Raw genomic sequence first — 18,799 nt, 5'->3', positions numbered from 1 at the left:
GTTATGCCCCTCAAACATATCTTGAAACACAAAATTTCACCATTCCTAACCTTAACACAGCTAACTGATGATACCCTTTTCTAGAGATATTACATCGTTTGGGTGGGGAAGAAATTAAAAAAAAAAAAATCTTTCTTGATATCACTTTCTCAAAAAACCAACATAATTACATGCATATAAAGAAATTAAACCAACTAAAACTACAAGAAATATTTTCATAAAAATAAAAATTTATCTACAAGGATCAGTCTAGTTAGTAAGTGTGCATCCTCTACCTTTTCTCACTTGATTCCGAATTCCCACAATTTGCTTTAGGGATAATAAAAGAAAATTCTTTATTAAGATTAATGGAGCCATTGAAAGAGATATTCAAGGATAACCATGTTTACTTCATCTGTTTTATTTCCACTGAAGTAAACAGTGAAACAAACATCCCAACCAATGTGCATTTAGATCTTGTGTCTTTTGACCCAATGTATTCTATGATCACATATATACCCTCAGTTATTATGCGACTGCTATATGTGAAGGTCAAGTCTAACCGTTAAATATTCTTGGTGATCAAGACAAATCAAAGGAGTTACCATCTTCCCACACCTTACCAAAAATCAACCAGTGAATTCAGATTTACGTTCATCATGATGATCATTTTCATGAAAGAGTTCACTGGGACATGCACATTTTTGGTTGGTGATGGCAGCTCTTTTCAACCAAATAGAACCCCTGGGCTAGTCCCCGGTGGCTAGGGGAAGAGAAGGACTTTTGACCCACCTTTCTTTTAAGCAACAATGGAAATGATTAGGGTGTCTGCCTTGCTATTTCTACTGTACATAACAAAAACCAATCACTGAAGCTTTATCATCAAGTTAAAGATAAAGCAGATTTAGCTAGAGTCTATTGAGTCTATGGCTAAAAGGGTTTTGTGAAAATAGGTTTTAATCAGACTTTAGTTTAGACTAAACAAATTTTTGGTTGCACCAACTACAAATCTTCTAGGCTACTATTTGTAGCTCTACTTTACTTGCTCCAGAGTCTGCGTATACGAACAATCATGGAGATTTCTTCATGTTTATGTTCCTTTTTCCAGTAGTCCAAACAGAAGTTAATGTGCAAGCACATACTTGTATTAGAATGAGGTGATCGGAAAAAGAACAGAGATGGGAAGAAGGAGAGTTTCCAATTCTTCACACTATAAAGTTCTGTTCTTACACTCAATGCGGCTGGAATCATTGAGAACTCTAATCCAATATATTAGGACAGTCTCCCTAAATGGTATATTTCATGTTCATTTGAAGCCATTCCTGGTAAATATCAGTTGAAGGAAATTCCATTGACAAAGTTCAGGGACAGAATTCAATGTACAAAATCCAGGCATAATTTGAAGAGAACTATATTTCTGTGCCGAAAGAAGGGGATATGTTTCCTCTGTCATTTGGAGCATGTGATTAAGGTCCCCAAATATATTTTCTCAATAGGCACAATCGAGATGAATATTATTTGAACATGGAGTAATTTCAATGCCTGGTATTTGATTATTGATGTTGCGTTCATTATAATTGAAGAAACTTACAAATTAGTATGCAAAGAGTTACATTAGTCCCAGATCATAACAACTGCTATAACTGCTACTCCAAGAAGCACAGCAAGAAACTTGAAGTAGCGAGTGTCGAAGTAACATTTTGCTTGTGGTTTGAAGCCCTTGGCGATAAGATGATTGATGGCAACGTAAATGAAAACCCCACAAGCAAGTCCCATCGAGATTGCGTAAATCCAATCAGCTACATGTCCTTGAGTTGTTGCATCAATGGCAATGCCGATCCCTACTCCGATGGGGCTAGAAACAGCAAAGGCAAAAGAGTAACCACAGGTCAATAGAAATGGCCTCTTTGGTATCATCCTGAGCAGTGCAATGCCCATCGCAATGGCCGCAAAAATTTTGTGCAGTGATATTGTCCAAAGATTCCTCCACGCATCTGCCTTGGTATCTGAAGCATGGAAACAGGCTTATGGTTGATAAATCGAAGGGCTGAAACCTGAAGCAACTTCAATAAGTTTGTGCAATATTCAACTCGGATTCATCTAAAGAAAAGCTGTCAGGTTCCAGCTATGGTGCTTTCGTCTATCTCTAAGCTTGTTTACGCATAACTGGATAAATGAAAGCTCTAGAAACTTACCCGCAACGCCAACAGCAATGCCCTCGAAAACTGAATGAAAACACAGGGCGAGAATAAGAAGCACAGTATCCCCGAGAGACGTCGTCCTCAGGAAAACTGGGTTGGCATCCATTCCTACATCTTTAGAGTGCTCCTCATCAGCAGTTCTCCCTTCTTCCATTTCAACTCTAGCTTCTCTTTCACCACTTGATGTAACATAGATAACTATGCAATCACCAAGCATGGTGAGAAGATAGCCCGCCGATGCCAGCATGAATGCAAAAGGGTAAGTTTTGGTCGTGAGCTTACCAAAAGTTTCGTTAGCATCGCTCAAGAAATGAATCAAAGAGGTGGCTAGAAAAACCCCACCCGCAAACTGGGTGCCTAAGAGGAGAAAACTTTCGTTCCATCGGTAAAAGTAGGGGGAGACACCACCCGCAAAAGTGCTGACTAGAAGAATTATCAAGCACCATATCTTCACCAAGATTATGCCCTTCTCATGCAAGTTTGCATGATCACCTTCGTCCTCGTGATCGTCCCCTCCATGACCTTTGGTTACGGAGAATTGCAAGAGAAGGAGAAAAATGAACAGGGACTTGGACTTAAGTTTTGCCGAAGAAGAAATTATGGCCATAGATAAGAGCGGATGGATACTTCTTCCCTCTTTCGTGGATTAGTTGACTTTAGTTATTATCTAACTTCTAAGCGTGGATATATAAATACCTGGATTTGCTCGCCGCTTCTTAGTTTGCAGTACAGCTTTGACTTTGCAAAGTTTGTAGTAGTATTGTACTACACGCGGTTAATTTGTTTATTTCGTTTGATGTCAGCCTCAGATCAGCCTGTCAATGGCGGCAAAGGATTGGGCCAGGCATCACTTTGGGGACCCTCGACGCTTTTCCCACGGGCTGATCACGTTCAAACAATTTTACATATATATTTTTCTTACCAAAAGAGGTGTTCATAAAAAATGCGTTATCAAATTTTCCTTTTACCTCAGCTATCATTACCCATGACATGCGTTATCAGCACCAATCCATGACCTGCGATGCAGCCCCAATGTCCAGGCTCAGCTACATATTAAACCGAAGCCAAATCTGGATCTATCTGGTGTGACTTGTCGGTTCACACGGTAAGGAACAAGATCACCTTAAGGTCAGAGATAATATACTAATATTCCATATTGTGAGAAAGATGATGAAGACTATGACATAATCAGTGATGCTAATGTCTAATTAGAAGATAACAACAGTGATGCAAGCTAATGCAAAGCCCTCCCCAGAGAATGGTTCAATGATGCATTTCAGTATTGCCGGCTTCTTCTTCTTAGAAATAATGATTGAATCACAAACCAAATACCAAGCATTTCATCATGTCTAATATAAACAATATATGCCATTAGAATATGTGACGTGGTGAGATGAAGTCCTAGATCTTCCACAAGCACCACCAAAATTCCAGCACTTAGATAGGAGAAGGGAATTCATAGAAAAGTAGAATAAAGATATGTGTTGGATAGAAAAAAAGCTACAAATCTATCCAAAAGGAACCAATGACCTCACACAAAGTATATTATATGAGATCATATGGAATTTTTTTCAGTTAAAGGTACAAGGCTAAGCATGATGAACCTATACCCTCCTTTTCTTTCATGAAGTCCATGATAGATAACATACCGACGAGGATATTTACAGACACAATCCAAAAAACATTACTTTTTATGTAACTGCAAACATAATAGATATACTTTACTGCATATACAGATTGTGTTTCTAGGGGAGTCAAGTTACACCATGTCTGAATCATCTGACTCACTCTCCCTGTTTTCCTGCCATACTGACCCCATTTTAAACTTACATACAGGACATGTGCCTTGTTGCCGCAGCCACGGATCAATACAGCTGGCATGGAACTGTAAGAAGAGACATTGTTACTATATCAAATACCATATAATAGATATGACATCAAGATAACATCTATTACAACTCGGTATTATAGGAAGGATTTAGACTTTAGGATTTAACTATTAGCACTATGCATAAAAAGCACAAGGATGCTAGCACAAGAACAAGAATCATCAAGAAATCAGAAATGTTTGGCCAAATAATTAAAAGAAAAAGTCAAGAACAGACTTTAGAACGATAATGGTAAAAGGTCATGCATTTAAGATAGAAAGACGGACATTTACAGTTTCAACAAGTCAGGAGTTCACAGATGCATTTAACTCTGAAAGGTTTAAGAAAAAGAATATTTTCTCTCAGTCACATCCATGAAAAAGAGATTTCCCATGAAATTTGGTAATAATTTCTCAGTTTACAATGTTTATGAGGATAACATGGGAAACTACTACGAAACAACAGTCAGGAAATGGAAAGGTTGGAAAAAACACTAATACATTACACTACTAAGAGATGGAAAAATTGCACGTGATACAAAATTTCTAGCATTCACTGTTCAACAACATACATTATAATTAAAATTCAAATTCAGAAGCTTGCAAAACCTTGAGATTACTTCCAAAAAAGCACTAGCTAATGTTGTTGTTAGGTCATTAGGTCTAACTCACTTAAAAATCACCATTGCAGTATAGATGTGAGATGTTCGTATGTGCAATTCATTTGACTAGGAGATGATGATAGAACAAATAGGGGAAAACAGACCACAGTTTTGACAAATGAACTGTACACCTTAACATCATTAGATAACAACAGAAATCAAGTAGACTGTTGAGCTAGAACCTGATGCAGACACGGCAAGCTACGAACAAGCTCCCCCCTGTTAACTTGATCCAAGCAAATAGTACAAGTTAGTTCATCTTCTGAAGCCTTCATACTCCCATCAGCTTTCCTAGAATCTTGCTTTGGCTGCAACAGATATTTGTGACTTAGATTACAAAAACCATCCATGAAAAAACAGTATGTATAAAATGATTTATAATGATGCACAGACACAGACAAATTTGTGTTGAACACTTTAATGCCCTCTATGATTATGCCAACTTTGATTATGAGATGTACTCAATGATTTGTTATGTTACCCAAGATCTTCTTTGAAAATTATAAAAGCTTCATGAAAAATTATTACAACTTGAAAACAGAGTGATCAACTGCAGAAGGAATTACTTAAAAGTGGTTTCTAATCAACAATATTTTCTAGTTTATTAAAAAAATTAAACTTTAAATTATTTAATGATACCTCAACAGAGGCTGATGAAGATGATGCCTGCTGCAGTGATGATCCAGCACTGTAAAAAATAACAAGGAAGAAAAATCAATGTGACTATGAACATGGTCAAAAGAAAATTAAGCAAGCCCCACATGCTAGTTCACAACTAGAGCCTAGCTGTAAGTGGTAAAATTCCTGCTACTTAAACAGAAGCACTGATGCGTACCTCTCTGGGCCGGGGACCTTGTACTTGTGCACCGGTAAGGCATTTATCTCTTCCTCACTCATTGAAGGAGTTGTGGAAGTATTATCAGAATCTAATGCTCTCAGGGTTTCATAATCTGGAGCAGACAGAAAGAAAGTATTAATCTCCACAAAACCACCTAAATTACAGCCAATACTCCCTTTGAATATCTGTCAATGCATGTTAAATCCAAACCATAGAATCTTATGACTGAATTTTGAAAAAGCACCATACCCAGGTCATCAAATTCACGGTCAAGAAGTGCAAGTTGGAGTCTTAGTCCTTGTAAGCGTCCTCTTGTAGCAAAAGCGATTGATGGTGGCATGTGCAAACGCAACTCGGTATGGCCTAGCAAACCACTAGCTGCTGCAGCATGAGCTCGGGCCCGAGCTTGAAGTTGCTGACAAGTTGCATACATCCTCAGGCTCGTAGCCATTAAAAAGACACCCACTACTACCCAAAGCTGCATGCACAGACACAAAGGATACCTTCATAATTGCCATGTATTACCAGCATGCTCCCATTGAATGTGTAGTAAGTACATACCAGAAAGTTTGGTGACATTTGGTGAGAGTTTAAAATCATAAACAGCAAAAGAACTGCTAAAAACAAACAGGTAAGAACAGATTAGAATGCAAGTTGAAGTTACAATAAGGAATGACTAGGGACAAATGTTAATAGATGCAATGGGAGAAAACATATGGAACTAGAAACATTACCTGTAACAAGAAAGGCCAGTGAATTGGAATTAACTGGTCGGGCTGCATGTATACGCTGAAAAAAAAAGGCACAGTGAGAAGATCAAGTCCCATTGTGTAGTATAAGACAATCTGGCTGTCCAACAGGTAAGTACAGATGTGGATAAGTGAACATACCACAGCAGGACGTTCAGGAATAAGTCCCGAAAACCCACTTTCTATATCTCCTCTAGTCCCTCGGAAAACAAAACTCATTGTTGCAAAATGCAGATATTCCACTAGCAGATGGTATGCAAACAGCTTCTTCTCTTGAAACTTTCAAATCCTATGATATTTCAATTGTATGTAAATCAATATTACAAGTCAATTTCAATCAAACAAAGCATGGATAGCCTGGAAATATGCTTTATTAAATTGAAATCATACTCAAAATTTAAGGATCGCTGAGGTCTATATTAAGCTAAAAACAATTCCCCTCACATTCTCAATATCTTATCCACCAGTCCCATCTGTGGCCTGTTTTTTTTTTTTTTTTTGAAAAGTAGAAATTTTATTAGTCCCAAAAGATTGCATGCCATAACAAGTTTTGAATCTTGTAGATAAAAGACTTCTAGCGGCATAAGAAGTCAAGCTATGGAGAGAAAAAGAGTAGTACACTTGCCTGTTAATGGTTATTCACAAATATGTCATTCTACAGTCACATGTTTGCGATGTCTGAGCCAATGCTTTCTCTTGAGTCTCAAATAGAAATCAGTTTTTCTACATATGATTACGAAATGTACCTATCTGTCAACATGCTCTAAGCTCTGAAATGGTAATTACAAAACCACAGATTTCAATCTTGTTGATAAAACCATGACTACAAACATATTAAACTCCTCCAAACTCCAAAGGGGAAGCATAGTAAAAGGAATTGGAATCCAACAAGGAAAAAGAAAAAAGATCATAAATTTTTTTCAGTGGAAACAGTCATAGTAACCCCTTCATACATGAAACAAATCGAGACTTAACCACCTAATTTACTGATTCAAAGCATGACCCATTCAAAAGCCATTAAAGCTTATCAAATTTGACCCACTAATGAAATCCAATAGATAATTTATTAAAAGGTTAATACGACTACATCTCTATCTCTCAGTTCCAATTTAAAATAACTTAAGAAACCAATTGAACTAATTGTTTATGAATTGGAATGCCATTTACCTTGTCAATAGTCATTATTTTAGTAATTTAATATTGTATATAAAGCCCCACCCTTTAAAGCATAGTTAATACTATATTGTGCTAATGAAGCCATACTTTACACAAACTCAGAAGCAAAAGATTCAAAGTGTATGAATTAAATTTCTTCCTTTTATTGAATTTGAGCATTATTATAAAAAAAACCACACGCATAGACAGAATCAACCGCAAAATCAAGCAAAATTAATAATATTTTGAAAGACATAAATAAAGATATTAGCACAGTAGCCTGCATTGCCCTGTATGAATCAAAATCTAACGAAACCAAAAAAAAAAAGACAAGAAGTCAACTTTCCAGGTTTGTTTGGCTGATGAGAAAACGCGAGGAAACAGCAAAAGAAAAGTCTCAGTTTTCCTCCATTTTCTCGGAAACAAACAGAATTCAATGCAAAGAAACAAAGAACAATACTTACACAAGAAAAACGAAGATCTATCAATCAAACGGCCGTCCTTTAATTGCATAACATGAACAAGCTGAGAGAAAAATCAAAAGGAAAATAAGAAGAAAATTCTACAAACTCTCTTTCTCTCTCTCTCTCTCTCTTTTCTTTCTTGCTGTTGCGATTGCGCTCTCTTTCTTGGTCCGAAACCAAACAGTTGATAGCAATTAATTTTTTTATTTCTTTGGTTTTTAATGTTATTTTTCTAGTTCGAAGAGAACTCTAGAGAGTGACACGTGGACTTGCTTCGGATCTAAGCGCTGCCATGTACTTTTGACAACGTGGATGACTTCATATCAACCGCTAGATCTAGCATTTTATGGCCCATCAGATTTCTAGTGTGTGAGCATCCACCACCAAATCAGAAATCCAAAACTTGCTAATATCTCAATTCTTTTCTGGCAATGAAATTCAAAATAAATAATTTCTCAAAATTACTTTTTTTATCTCAGAAAATTCCATAAATATATTAAAATTAAAATTACTTTTATTCACCATAAAGATAAATAGATGATAATGATTGTTGACAAATGACAACGATTAAGGCATTAATTAGATGTTAACAGTTGTTCAATAAATTAGTATTAGTTTGGAAGTAGTAGTTTGGCGACATTAATGGTTAACCAGACAGGAGAGCGGAGTGAGTGCGGATTTTGCCATGTTTGGTCAGTGGAATCTCCTTTTCCTTTCTCACTATCTTCCTTCCTATGTTCGTTTTCTCCAAAGCTTAAGCTTTGAACACGTCACCAGTTTAAAAGGAAGGCGCGACTTGGCCCCCCAAGTCCAGCTGTCCCATATGAGCTCCATTTGGTCATGGCTCCAGGCCAGGCCATGTCTTGCATACATCACATCCGGCTCGGCCCGCGGATGCCGCGGGAAAGTGAGGGTGTTTGGTACGGTATCTAGACTACTTCATTTTCCCCTGGATAGAAGATTAGACCAAATCTTTGCCAAATCGGCATACTCTGGATTTATATCTCGCCTGCTTACTAACCCACGACTTTTTTTTATGTTTTGGGTAACTTGGGAATTGGAAAGGAAGTTCGCGTTTCGACTTTCTGCTTTCAACATGTGTAAGGGAGGATGCTGACAAGGTAAATTTGCTGCTATCAGATAATCACAAAAGCTTTAAAACCTTTGCTGCCAAAAATCCCCACCAGAAAAGGCAGGATCCCCCATTCCCCTAAGACCCCAAAACCTGGGTGGGTAACACAACAAGGTTTCTGTTTTCGATCAAACAAGACACGAGGTTTCTACATTCTTTTAGCTCCACTCCTCTGTTTTTTGCTATCCGATTAGAAACAAATTGAATCACAGATATTAAAGATGAAATTGCAGCTGATATATTGCTACATGAAAAATTCAAATTCTTGCCAATTAAATGCTATTTACAACAATCAAAGAACACATATTTTATCATAAATTCAAGACCAAAAAAGAAGTAAAAATAATTTTTCTTTCTTTTTTTATAATTACCCCCAAAATTTTTCTCATTCCAGAACCGAGCTTGAGCTTCTGCTTCTACTTCTTGTAAAGCTACTGAGCATAGAAGTGGAACCACTTCTGGTTAAACCACCAGACTCTTCACTTCCACGACGAGACTGAGACCTTAAACCCCTCAAAAACGACGTCACGTTTCTAACAACTCTCCTTAACCCACTCTCTCTTCTTCTAACCCCAACCCACGAGACCCTCCTCGGAGCTCCATGACCCGAACCCGATTCCCCAAACGCTCCGTCCATCTCCGTGTAAACCACGGGCACTTCCCTTTCTCCTCTAAACCTCCCCACCGCAAAAACCCCACCCGGTAACCTCCATATACTCAATCCCACTGTCTCCGAAGCGTCATCGTTTGACTCGATTCGGTCCGACGGCATTTCGTGGCGGCAAACGGGGCACGAGTTTCGAAGGGAAAGCCATGGGATGATACAATCTTCATGGTAAATATGCTTACATGGCATCTCCCTAGCTTCGGTCCCAAGCTCGAAAGGCTCTTTACAAACGGCACAGTGAGTTTCTGAACAAACATGGGTCGAAGATATTTGAATCGTCGGCATTGATTCGATCGCCGATTTCGAAGCTGGCGGGTTCTCTGGTTGCCCCAATCCGGTTATTTCGATCTGGGAAAGTTGTTCTAGTAACCGATCGAAACCCAACCCCATTAATGATTCGGACATCGAAGTCGGTATGGGCCTTAAGCCCGACCCGGATCCGTCGTCATAGAAGAATTCGAAGCCGCTGTTGTTGCTCCCATTGGTGTTGTTATTCTCGTCGTCGGTGGCGTCGGCGGCACCACGTAGGACGATGATTGGATTGATGTTTGACCGGTCAACGGAACTTCGACGATTTCGACGAAAGACGAGGTTTCGTGTCCGATTCGAGTTTTGCCGACTATTATCGTTGCTGGTGATCATGTACATGGCTGGAAATCGACGATTGTGATTATCCGATGATTCGATCTCCTCGATGAAACCTCCGTCGCAGTACGGGCATGCAACGTTGCCGTTGGTTCCGTTGTCTACAGCCAGGACGCGAACCAGACGGGTGCAGCTGTAACACCAATACGACGACGTCGAAGACATGCTTGACCGACGAGAATTCCAGATCCAGAAAAAAGGCCAAGAAGGAAAGAAAAAAATTTTCAGGTCTGAAGAGAGCTTTACTGGCTTTTAAAGGGAAACGAGGCCACCTTAAAGTTTAGACGCCGTAAGATGATCGAGCCCACGTGGCAGTTTAGGAGTGGAGAAAATGAGAAAATAATTAACGACGTTGAAGAGATTGACCGGTCCAGTGGGGATTAAGGTTGGAGTTAAATTGAGGTTGACTGAAAATGAGACGAGAGGTAAAAGAGTGAAACTGTTAAAATGTCGAGACGCCGAGTTTGAAATTCAAACAGTCGCCGAGTAAATGAGAGGCGCGTGTGACGTGTTGGTGCGTGTGTTGGCAACTGGCAGGAACTACGAAGATTCTTCAAAACGAGGCAAAGAGTGTCTTGTTCTGTGTTGGCGCGTGAAATGGACCCACACCCGTTCAATGCCAGTAAACTCTGGTCCCACGTCACTGTCTTATTGACATGTGATTTTATTTTCAACTCTAAAATTTGGCATGATTGACATGCTCAAATTGCAATTTACATTTAAAATAAAATTTGTGGACCAAAACTTAACCTAAAAGGTTATCAAAATTCCATTTTTTTTAATTCTTTTGTCAGTGCCAAATTAAAAAATTGGATAATAATACAATAATTTGAGACTAAATTTACACTTAATTACCTTGTGTTTTCTTTAGTCAGAAATTTCTTCACATGGTCAATAATAAAACGATTAAAATATTTGTTATTAATTAAATTAGTATTAATAATAAATAAAAATTATTGAATATAAAATTTACTGCAGTAAGTAAAAAGTCACGTAAATAATCATAAATTAATTAAATGTAAAACTTAAAATTTTCCTGATAAAAAATTTATTTAATAACTTGTAGTATTAAGTTTAGGTAATATATAGTTACAGTGAAATTCTGGGCAAGTCGGATTCATAAAATCATTATTCAATAATATTTCTTCAAAGAGGGAAAGGTAAATAAAACTTTTTCACATAAAAAATATTATAGAGTAGAAGTTCTTTAAAAAATTAGGTGATAAAAAAATAAATAAGAGAGTATTTATTCAAGCACAACATATTATTTTGCATATTATATATATATATAAGTAGAAAGTTCAAATTACTCATTCAAAGGAATATTAATTTGAACCCATAATTTGGTTCATTTAATTCTAAAAAAAAAAATTATGCATCACAATGTTATCATGATGACATTTCTTTTTTGTGATCATAAATCCACTCCCATTGCTTAATTTCTTTGTGTACTATAATAATCGTAATAAGCATACAATGATGCAAGGTTGACTCTAACGCAAAAAAAGGGTATGTCTTCGTCAAAGTTTAATGGCCAAACCATAATATTAATAATTGTTAATTAGGTCAATTGTTGTTGGGAAGAAGACCTTGTTTGATAAACTGAAATTTTCCAAAATTAAAATTTTTAAAACATTTTGAAAAAAATTTATTAAAATTTTTATCGAACGCACCTTCAGTCTCCCTTCTTTCTAATACGGTCCGATGTAGTTTTCAACATATGTTAATTGATAAAAAGAATAAAATTTAGCTCCTAATCAAAACTTATACACAACAGTATTTCTCTGGCTCAATCTTTTCCAAATATTTTATACAAAGATGCTTGTTTGTATTGCATCTAACTTCTTTTTGCAAATTTAGTACTTGGTCCGGAATCAAGAAGAGTTTATCAATTTTTTCCAAAAGAGATGAATAAATCAAATAAAAAATATTAAGATTCTTAAATTGAGATAATTTCGATCGGTGAATGTTTATTTGCAAGAATATCCACCTTTACGATATTACTTTTTAATATACTTTTAATCATCTGAATGAAATAGCTGCCACTTGTTCAAAGGCAAGCATCAAAAGGAAATGAAGAAGGGGGTTTAAAGAGAGAAGGGGAAAGAGACACACACAAAGAAGAAAAGGCGTATGGAAGAACTCCACCAAAGGGGAAGAAGATGCTATAAAAAGTAGTATAGCAACTGTTATTTCCACTCTGAATTTGGGTGACAGATCAAAAGATAAAAAGAGAAAAAACCCTTTGGGTGCCACTCATTTGTGTTTCATCTCTCTCCTTCCCAATCCCATTTTCCTAAAAGCAGACAGTGCCTAAGTTTTCGTTCTAGTGCACGCCTTAAAAGTGACATGAAACATTCTTTTGTTTGCATGCAGTTCCTATATGATTCATGATTAGAGACTTCGCTTTGAGGTTTTCTTTTTTGGGAGATCTTAGTTGTTAACTTCAACCACATCATAATCCACTACAAATCAAAATTAGAGTATGTACATGTGAAGATTATAACATAATCTCATCGTTTTAATTAACATAATCTTAATTTAAAACGTTTAAGTAAAATTCACTATTTATTATCCCAAGTTCGACACTAAGGAATTTTTTTATTAAGATACATGACATATATATATTTTTCGAGTTTTGAACTTTTCTCGGGTACTTTGATAATTTGATTTTATATGTCATATTATAATAAAGTATAACGAATTTACTTTTGAACGAATTTTCTTCACTTTGAAAATTGATTTACTCGTCAAATAATAATAATAATAATTATTGATACCTACGTGTGTCATTAATTATGCTCACACTAAGTAACTAACAAATATTGACGTTTACCCAGAGAATTTGATGCCACATAAATAAGGAGGAAAAATGGAGCGTTTTGATTAATGGAAAATTTGACTTTGGGACAAAAGCTTCGAAAAGTTGGTTCAAAATAGAATCTCAATCCTTTCTTTGGTGCCCTCCGCTCCTTTCACTTTTTTTTTTTTGGGTTCCAAAGTGAAAGTTGCTTTACAAATTTCACAAAAAAGATAAAAAGAAAAAGAAAAAGCTAAGTATATTCTTGTGAAATGAACAATAAACGAGAAGTAAATAATGAGTTGCTACAAATGATGGGAAAGAAAAAAAGGGTTGGGTGTTTTATGGTGTCATATCTGCTGATTAACAATCATAGCAAAGATATAATTCATATACTTTTTTCTTTTTTTGGTGTCATTTTCTGCATATGACCACATAAAATGTAACCTTGTATTAACAAAAATCCCAAAAAAAAAAAAAGTTTCCTTCTTTTTCCTTTCAGCAATTGAGAAGAGTGGGGACAATCCGCGCCTTTCTTCTTAAACCAAGGTTACTGTTAGAATTATTTAGAATTTAGAATGGACATTTGATCAAAAAATTAATTATTATAGATTGAGAGCTTTTTTATTATATTTATATATTCATGATATCTCTAACTTAATAGATGTGAGATTTATTTTATCAAAATTTCAATACTTTTCTCTTCATGTGCAAGGATTATAGACCTATCATGTGACTGAATCACATAAAGGTCAATCAATGGAGGTAGTGTTTGTTTCGATACCATGATGAATTTCTTAAACGGACATCTAACTTAAAATTAATTGATAATAAGTGAATAGATTTTTATTATATTTATATACTTAAGATATTTTAAATTTAGAATAGGGATGGTCTTGTTACAAGATACCCACGGATAACTGACCTCGATTATATAGAGTTAGGATATCTTATATCGGGTTTAGAAAGGGTTCGGATAGTAATTTTACTATTTGTATTGAGTTTGGATAATTATTGGATAGTGGGTATGTATTAAAATTCAAGTTAGAGTAGTAAATTTAAAAAATATCCAGATAGTTGTAGGGTTTAGGTACCCGATCTGTTAATTGAGTTCGGATTTTGTACTTTAAAATTAGCAGGTACCCACTAACATCTCTAATTTAGCATATGTGAAATTTATTTTATCATCACTTTAATACTCTCTTTTATGTATAGAGACGACAAACCTATTACATAACATGAATCACAAAAAGAACAAATGAGAATAACGTCTACTATAACATCATGTTGAATTTTTAAGATATGTATCAAATGTAAAATCAATTGACAATAACTAGAGTGATATTTGTGATATATTATCCTCAACATTTTTCCAAATTAACAAATGTGTAAATATTGTCACTATTGGCAATTCCATGAGTTAAAAGTTTTACTCATGATATTGAATAATTTATTGTTTTTTAATAAAATGGTGAAATTAACATGATTTTATAAACACATAAAGTTTTTATATATTTGAAGTATGTATCTAGAATGAGTTTCGGACTTTAATTTATATTTTTTTGGTTTTTGTTCTTTTTTTTTTTCTATTTTTCTTGTTACTTTTCCCTTGAATTTTTTGATATTGGGTCCAATAAAAGGTTTGATTTCTTGGTCCGGAAAAACATCGGGTTGGGCCTAACTGATATGTAACTATGACGTGGCCCATTCTAAATTCTTGTATTGCTTTATTCAAATATCAAAATAGTTAAAAAAAGGGAATTTCTGAAAAAAGTTATAATTTCTATTGCGAAATCACAACTATAATTACTTACCAACAATCATTTTATCTTTTATGCTCTAATTTTAATTGTAACATTTCACCTTACAAATATCATAAAAATAATAAAATACTATTTTGTACAACATTTTAAATATTAAATTACTAGGAACCGAGATAATATTAAATAATAATAATAATAATAATAATTTATAAAATATTTATTTTTCTCGAACAATCGGATTCCCGAACTTACGACGCTTCAATACCTCCCAAATAGAATATTTTTCCATGGAAGATGGAAAACAGGAGCTGATATTTCATCAAAATTGCAAAATGGCCCTTCGATTCCTTAAAAAGCTTAGGCTAGTATCGAATCCTATCATCCATTACGTGTCTGATGGAACATTGTTTCGGACAAATTGCATGTACTAACGTGGCAACAGAACAGCAGAACAATGGGATCAAACCCCCGAAGACAAGTACCCGTACCTAAAATTTCCCATTTTCTCTTCTGGGTTTCGTTCTTTGTTGGTAACTAACCCGAAAGCTGAAAGTTAGAACCGTTGGAGATAAGGGCGGAGTCAAACGAATTGGAGACAGGGTTAGAGTCGAATGACTGGCAGGTGGCGAAAGAGTCAAAGGAGTAACAGAGGATGGTGATCTTTAATTTTTAATTTTTTTTTTATTATAATAATAAAATTTGATATATATAATATGATTATTTTTATAATCATTCTTTAATCACTTTTCAAGTAAAATCTTGTTAGTATCCCTGGACATACAATGCTTTCCCTTTCAGCTTTAATGGTTGCTTCAACTCAACACGTATTTCTTATGATAACAAGGACACAAGTTGATGTTTTAATGCAATTAAATCACAACCCTAATTTCAAGATGACCCACATCTAATTTTGCTAAAAGAAAAGGTTGTGTTAATTATGATTGGTTGTCCTAATTCGTATGTTTCTTAATCACATAATTAATCACGTAATTGTTTTGCTTTATAATTACTGACAAGTGATAATTTATTCAAGTTTGATAATATTAATAACAAATTTTAACTCTTAAAGTATATCGTTACCATTTTTTTAAAATTAAAGATAAAAATCTCGTAAAAGAATTACCATAAATATTTTATTTTTGATAGATAGACTTTTATATTATAATAGATAATTCTCTTTTATCTGAATAACTCTTTTTATACCAAGATATAAAATTCGATATATATTTCAATTAAAATTTTAAGCATCGGGTATGTTAAATCTCTGGAATAAGTATTTTTATTTTTATTCGAGGATAAAAATGAACGAAATAAGAGGATTATTTCATTCAAATACATATCTTAATTAATATAAAATACAAAAATATTTTCCTTAAATGATCAAATAAGCATAGTATATCCAAAAAAAATAGGGGTACTTTATGCAAAGAAATCAAGGAAGATCAATTCAAAGATTTAGTCAAGTATGATTAGTTTGTGTGGGGCTCTTGTTTTGAAAACAAAGCCTGATGTGAAGACTCAAAAGTTTCGGCTAACCAGTTTAATTAATAATTATGAAGGGGTCACATGCTACTTTATATGATATAAGGTTTGAATATATGTTTTAGTTTTAGAAAAATACCGTGCATTTACATAAAAACTTTGCAAATCTAAAACTACACACTTTTTTAATTCATAATAGCATTGATTAACCACATTAATGGTTTATCAATGATCTTTCATATATCTTCTCATTCACCAAGAAATGATTTTTTTTTATTTATACAATTTTATGTGGAGGAGGTTTGTAATTAGGGATGTTAACGGATGGGTACCCGGCTTGTTAAATTTTTTGAAAATCTTAACTCAAACTCAATAGGGTATTGAAAGTGGAATACTATCAATACTAGATTAAATTTTTTAAATTGTCATCCGAACTCGTATTTGAATATTTTAAATAATACTTGTTAAATACTTGTACTAGTTAAATATTCAAGTAAAATAAATTTAAATTATATTATATTATTAATAAAAATTAAAATAATAAATTATAATTAGTTCATAAGAAATAAAATTAGAGTCTAACATCATATTTGTAACAAATTTATGAATTTTGGTATATATTACACTAATTAAAAAATTTATAAACAAAATATTAAAAAGTTATTATTTATAATCGGATTGAACAGTGGGTAGACTCTAATACCACTACCTAAACACTATCATAGAATATCTTAATCTTACTTAATCAAGCCAGTTAATACAAAATATTCTATTATAAGGTACTCATTGACATCTATAAGACTATACCAAATAACTCAATTGATTATAATTTAAAATTTAAGGTAATGGTTGATACATGATTTCTCTCTTAAAAAATTGAGACTCGAATTTTTATTTTTAGAAATTTATCTACTGAGATCACCACCGAACATGTGTTCAAACTTTGTTATTAGGGTTTTGTCATATAAGTGTGAGAAAGAGATTATCTAAATTAGAGTGTACCACCCTTTCACGTGCTAAACCATTCCATTAAAAGCAGAGGGTGGTGGATGGATGGGCACATGAAAAAAACTCTCCTTCCCAATTATATTTCCTCCCTTGAGAGGTTTGTTGTTGCATAACATGCTCTCACTTTTCATTTATGAGCTTAACCTGCTTTCTGATCAACAGACTTAAGTTCTAAGCTAACTCTTCACAAGCAACTGTGCCCCGAAACCTTTATGGCTGGCAGCTTTTTGATACCTTTGCTAGATGCTGATCTCCATCTAGTTTATTTATGCCAAAAATAAGGAGATCTTTCTATTTCATATCCATAACTTCATTTCATTGTATATATTTTGATAGAAAATAGGTTAGTTTAATCTGAATAATAATAATAATAATCATACTTTTGGGTTAACAGTCATGACCCGTCTCCTTCAACAGCCATACTTCTTGTTGCCTACCAAAAGAATAAGAATGAGAGCTTTGTAAGACTTTCTTTTCAACATGGTAGCATGTTTCAAGTTAATGTGTAAGCAAATTGGACATTAGATTGGTGACAATTTTTTACTTTTCTTGGGTTTGAGTTGCCTTGTCCTAGAGGGCAGGTAAGTTAGCTTTAGGGTTGGAGGGAATTCAATGGTAGTAGTATGAAAATTCCCAATTTGTTCCCAAGCAGACTTCCTACCTTTAGAAAGGAAGCATGTAAAGAAGAAGAAGCTACCCTTTGATGGGCTCCATCTAGTATGTAATGAATGCAAAATGGGGCAGGTAATTTGGTAGTGTTGCCAGAAGCTCCCTAGATATAGTTAGTATAAACATTTGCACAGTGTGGGTACAAGATAAAAGCTTGGTAATTAATTTAGGTTAATAATGGGAGTCTGAGACCGCCATTTTATAAGAGAGAATTCTAACTTAGCATAATGCTAATGATGTTCAAGATGTTTTGATTATGACAAAACTTGGTGCAATAAGCCAAGGCTGAAGGCTGTGTTTTCTTCTGGCAAAGCTGAAAGAAGCTAAAAACAAATGCTCCAATTGATGTACTTTTTCTATAGAACCTGTTTTGGGAGCCAGACATCAGCCTTTCCATCTATGGCAAATTTTGCACCTTATGGCCATCCTTTTTCTGCAAGTGAGCTAATCAATTTTCAAGGCAAAAAACTCCTTGGTGCCAACTGCCCTAATGGCATGCATCTTGCCCTGCTTAACTACATATATATAGAAAAGTATCAAGCAATCAGTCTATGAACCAAATAATCAAGCCAGCCAGAAACATGCAAGAATAGAACAAACACAACAGCTTGTTTTAATTCTCAATATGGTAAAAATAGTAGGGGCTGATTATGCATAGGGTTCACCAAAATGTTACCTGGGATCATGGAAAAGATCTTCAAACACTTCAGTATTAGAT

At 34.6% G+C, this 18,799-nt stretch overlaps 3 protein-coding genes across 5 annotated transcripts; all 3 read right to left on the bottom strand.

Moving 5' to 3' along the window:
* Nucleotides 1-1,509: 1,509 nt before the first annotated feature.
* Nucleotides 1,510-2,859, bottom strand: ZIP2 (ZRT/IRT-like protein 2). 2 transcript variants are annotated; one of them, XM_018127227.2, is made up of 3 exons: nucleotides 2,463-2,859; nucleotides 2,175-2,378; nucleotides 1,510-1,985 (listed from the first exon to the last, which is right to left on the bottom strand). In XM_018127227.2, the coding sequence occupies exons 1-3, from the start codon at nucleotides 2,785-2,787 to the stop codon at nucleotides 1,594-1,596; spliced, it is 921 nt and encodes a 306-aa protein (XP_017982716.2). In that variant the 5' UTR covers nucleotides 2,788-2,859; the 3' UTR covers nucleotides 1,510-1,593. The 2 variants fall into 2 exon arrangements, with proteins under 2 accessions (XP_017982716.2, XP_017982715.2); XM_018127226.2 differs by having other exon boundaries at nucleotides 2,175-2,858.
* A 763-nt stretch (nucleotides 2,860-3,622) lies between these two features.
* LOC18590652 (E3 ubiquitin-protein ligase SDIR1-like) lies at nucleotides 3,623-8,233 on the bottom strand. Of its 2 annotated transcripts, none has more exons than XM_018127229.2 (10): nucleotides 7,916-8,233; nucleotides 6,922-7,066; nucleotides 6,438-6,585; nucleotides 6,282-6,336; nucleotides 6,109-6,164; nucleotides 5,797-6,025; nucleotides 5,545-5,659; nucleotides 5,349-5,397; nucleotides 4,892-5,017; nucleotides 3,623-4,065 (listed from the first exon to the last, which is right to left on the bottom strand). In XM_018127229.2, exons 3-10 carry the CDS (start codon nucleotides 6,513-6,515, stop codon nucleotides 3,940-3,942), a joined length of 834 nt encoding a protein of 277 aa, XP_017982718.1. In that variant the 5' UTR covers nucleotides 6,516-6,585; nucleotides 6,922-7,066; nucleotides 7,916-8,233; the 3' UTR covers nucleotides 3,623-3,939. The 2 variants fall into 2 exon arrangements, with proteins under 2 accessions (XP_017982718.1, XP_007016360.1); XM_007016298.3 differs by having other exon boundaries at nucleotides 6,109-6,161; nucleotides 7,916-8,209.
* Nucleotides 8,234-9,262: 1,029 nt separating this feature from the next.
* Nucleotides 9,263-10,590, bottom strand: RDUF2 (zinc finger (C3HC4-type RING finger) family protein). Its single transcript, XM_018126940.2, has one exon. The coding sequence runs from the start codon at nucleotides 10,522-10,524 to the stop codon at nucleotides 9,433-9,435; it is 1,092 nt and encodes a 363-aa protein (XP_017982429.2). The 5' UTR covers nucleotides 10,525-10,590; the 3' UTR covers nucleotides 9,263-9,432.
* Nucleotides 10,591-18,799: the final 8,209 nt, after the last annotated feature.

This window comes from Theobroma cacao, chromosome 9 (assembly GCF_053813885.1).
Source record: "Theobroma cacao isolate CCN51 chromosome 9, ASM5381388v1, whole genome shotgun sequence".
NCBI classification, from domain to species: domain Eukaryota; kingdom Viridiplantae; phylum Streptophyta; class Magnoliopsida; order Malvales; family Malvaceae; genus Theobroma; species Theobroma cacao.
Note: the sequence above shows the minus strand (reverse complement) of the source record. Positions and strands in the feature narration are given on the sequence as shown.

Excerpts from the sequence above, each read along its gene's own strand:
- ZIP2 (XM_018127226.2), bottom strand. The coding sequence starts at position 2,787 with ATGGCCATAATTTCTTCTTCGGCAAAACTTAAGTCCAAGTCCCTGTTC. Across the intron at positions 1,986-2,174 it reads CATTGCTGTTGGCGTTGCGG|ATACCAAGGCAGATGCGTGG; the intron begins GTAAGTTTCTAG and ends TCCATGCTTCAG.
- LOC18590652 (XM_018127229.2), bottom strand. The coding sequence starts at position 6,515 with ATGAGTTTTGTTTTCCGAGGGACTAGAGGAGATATAGAAAGTGGGTTT. Across the intron at positions 6,337-6,437 it reads TTCCTGAACGTCCTGCTGTG|CGTATACATGCAGCCCGACC; the intron begins GTATGTTCACTT and ends TTTTTTTTTCAG. Across the intron at positions 5,398-5,544 it reads AAGGTCCCCGGCCCAGAGAG|TGCTGGATCATCACTGCAGC; the intron begins GTACGCATCAGT and ends TATTTTTTACAG.
- RDUF2 (XM_018126940.2), bottom strand. The coding sequence starts at position 10,524 with ATGTCTTCGACGTCGTCGTATTGGTGTTACAGCTGCACCCGTCTGGTT.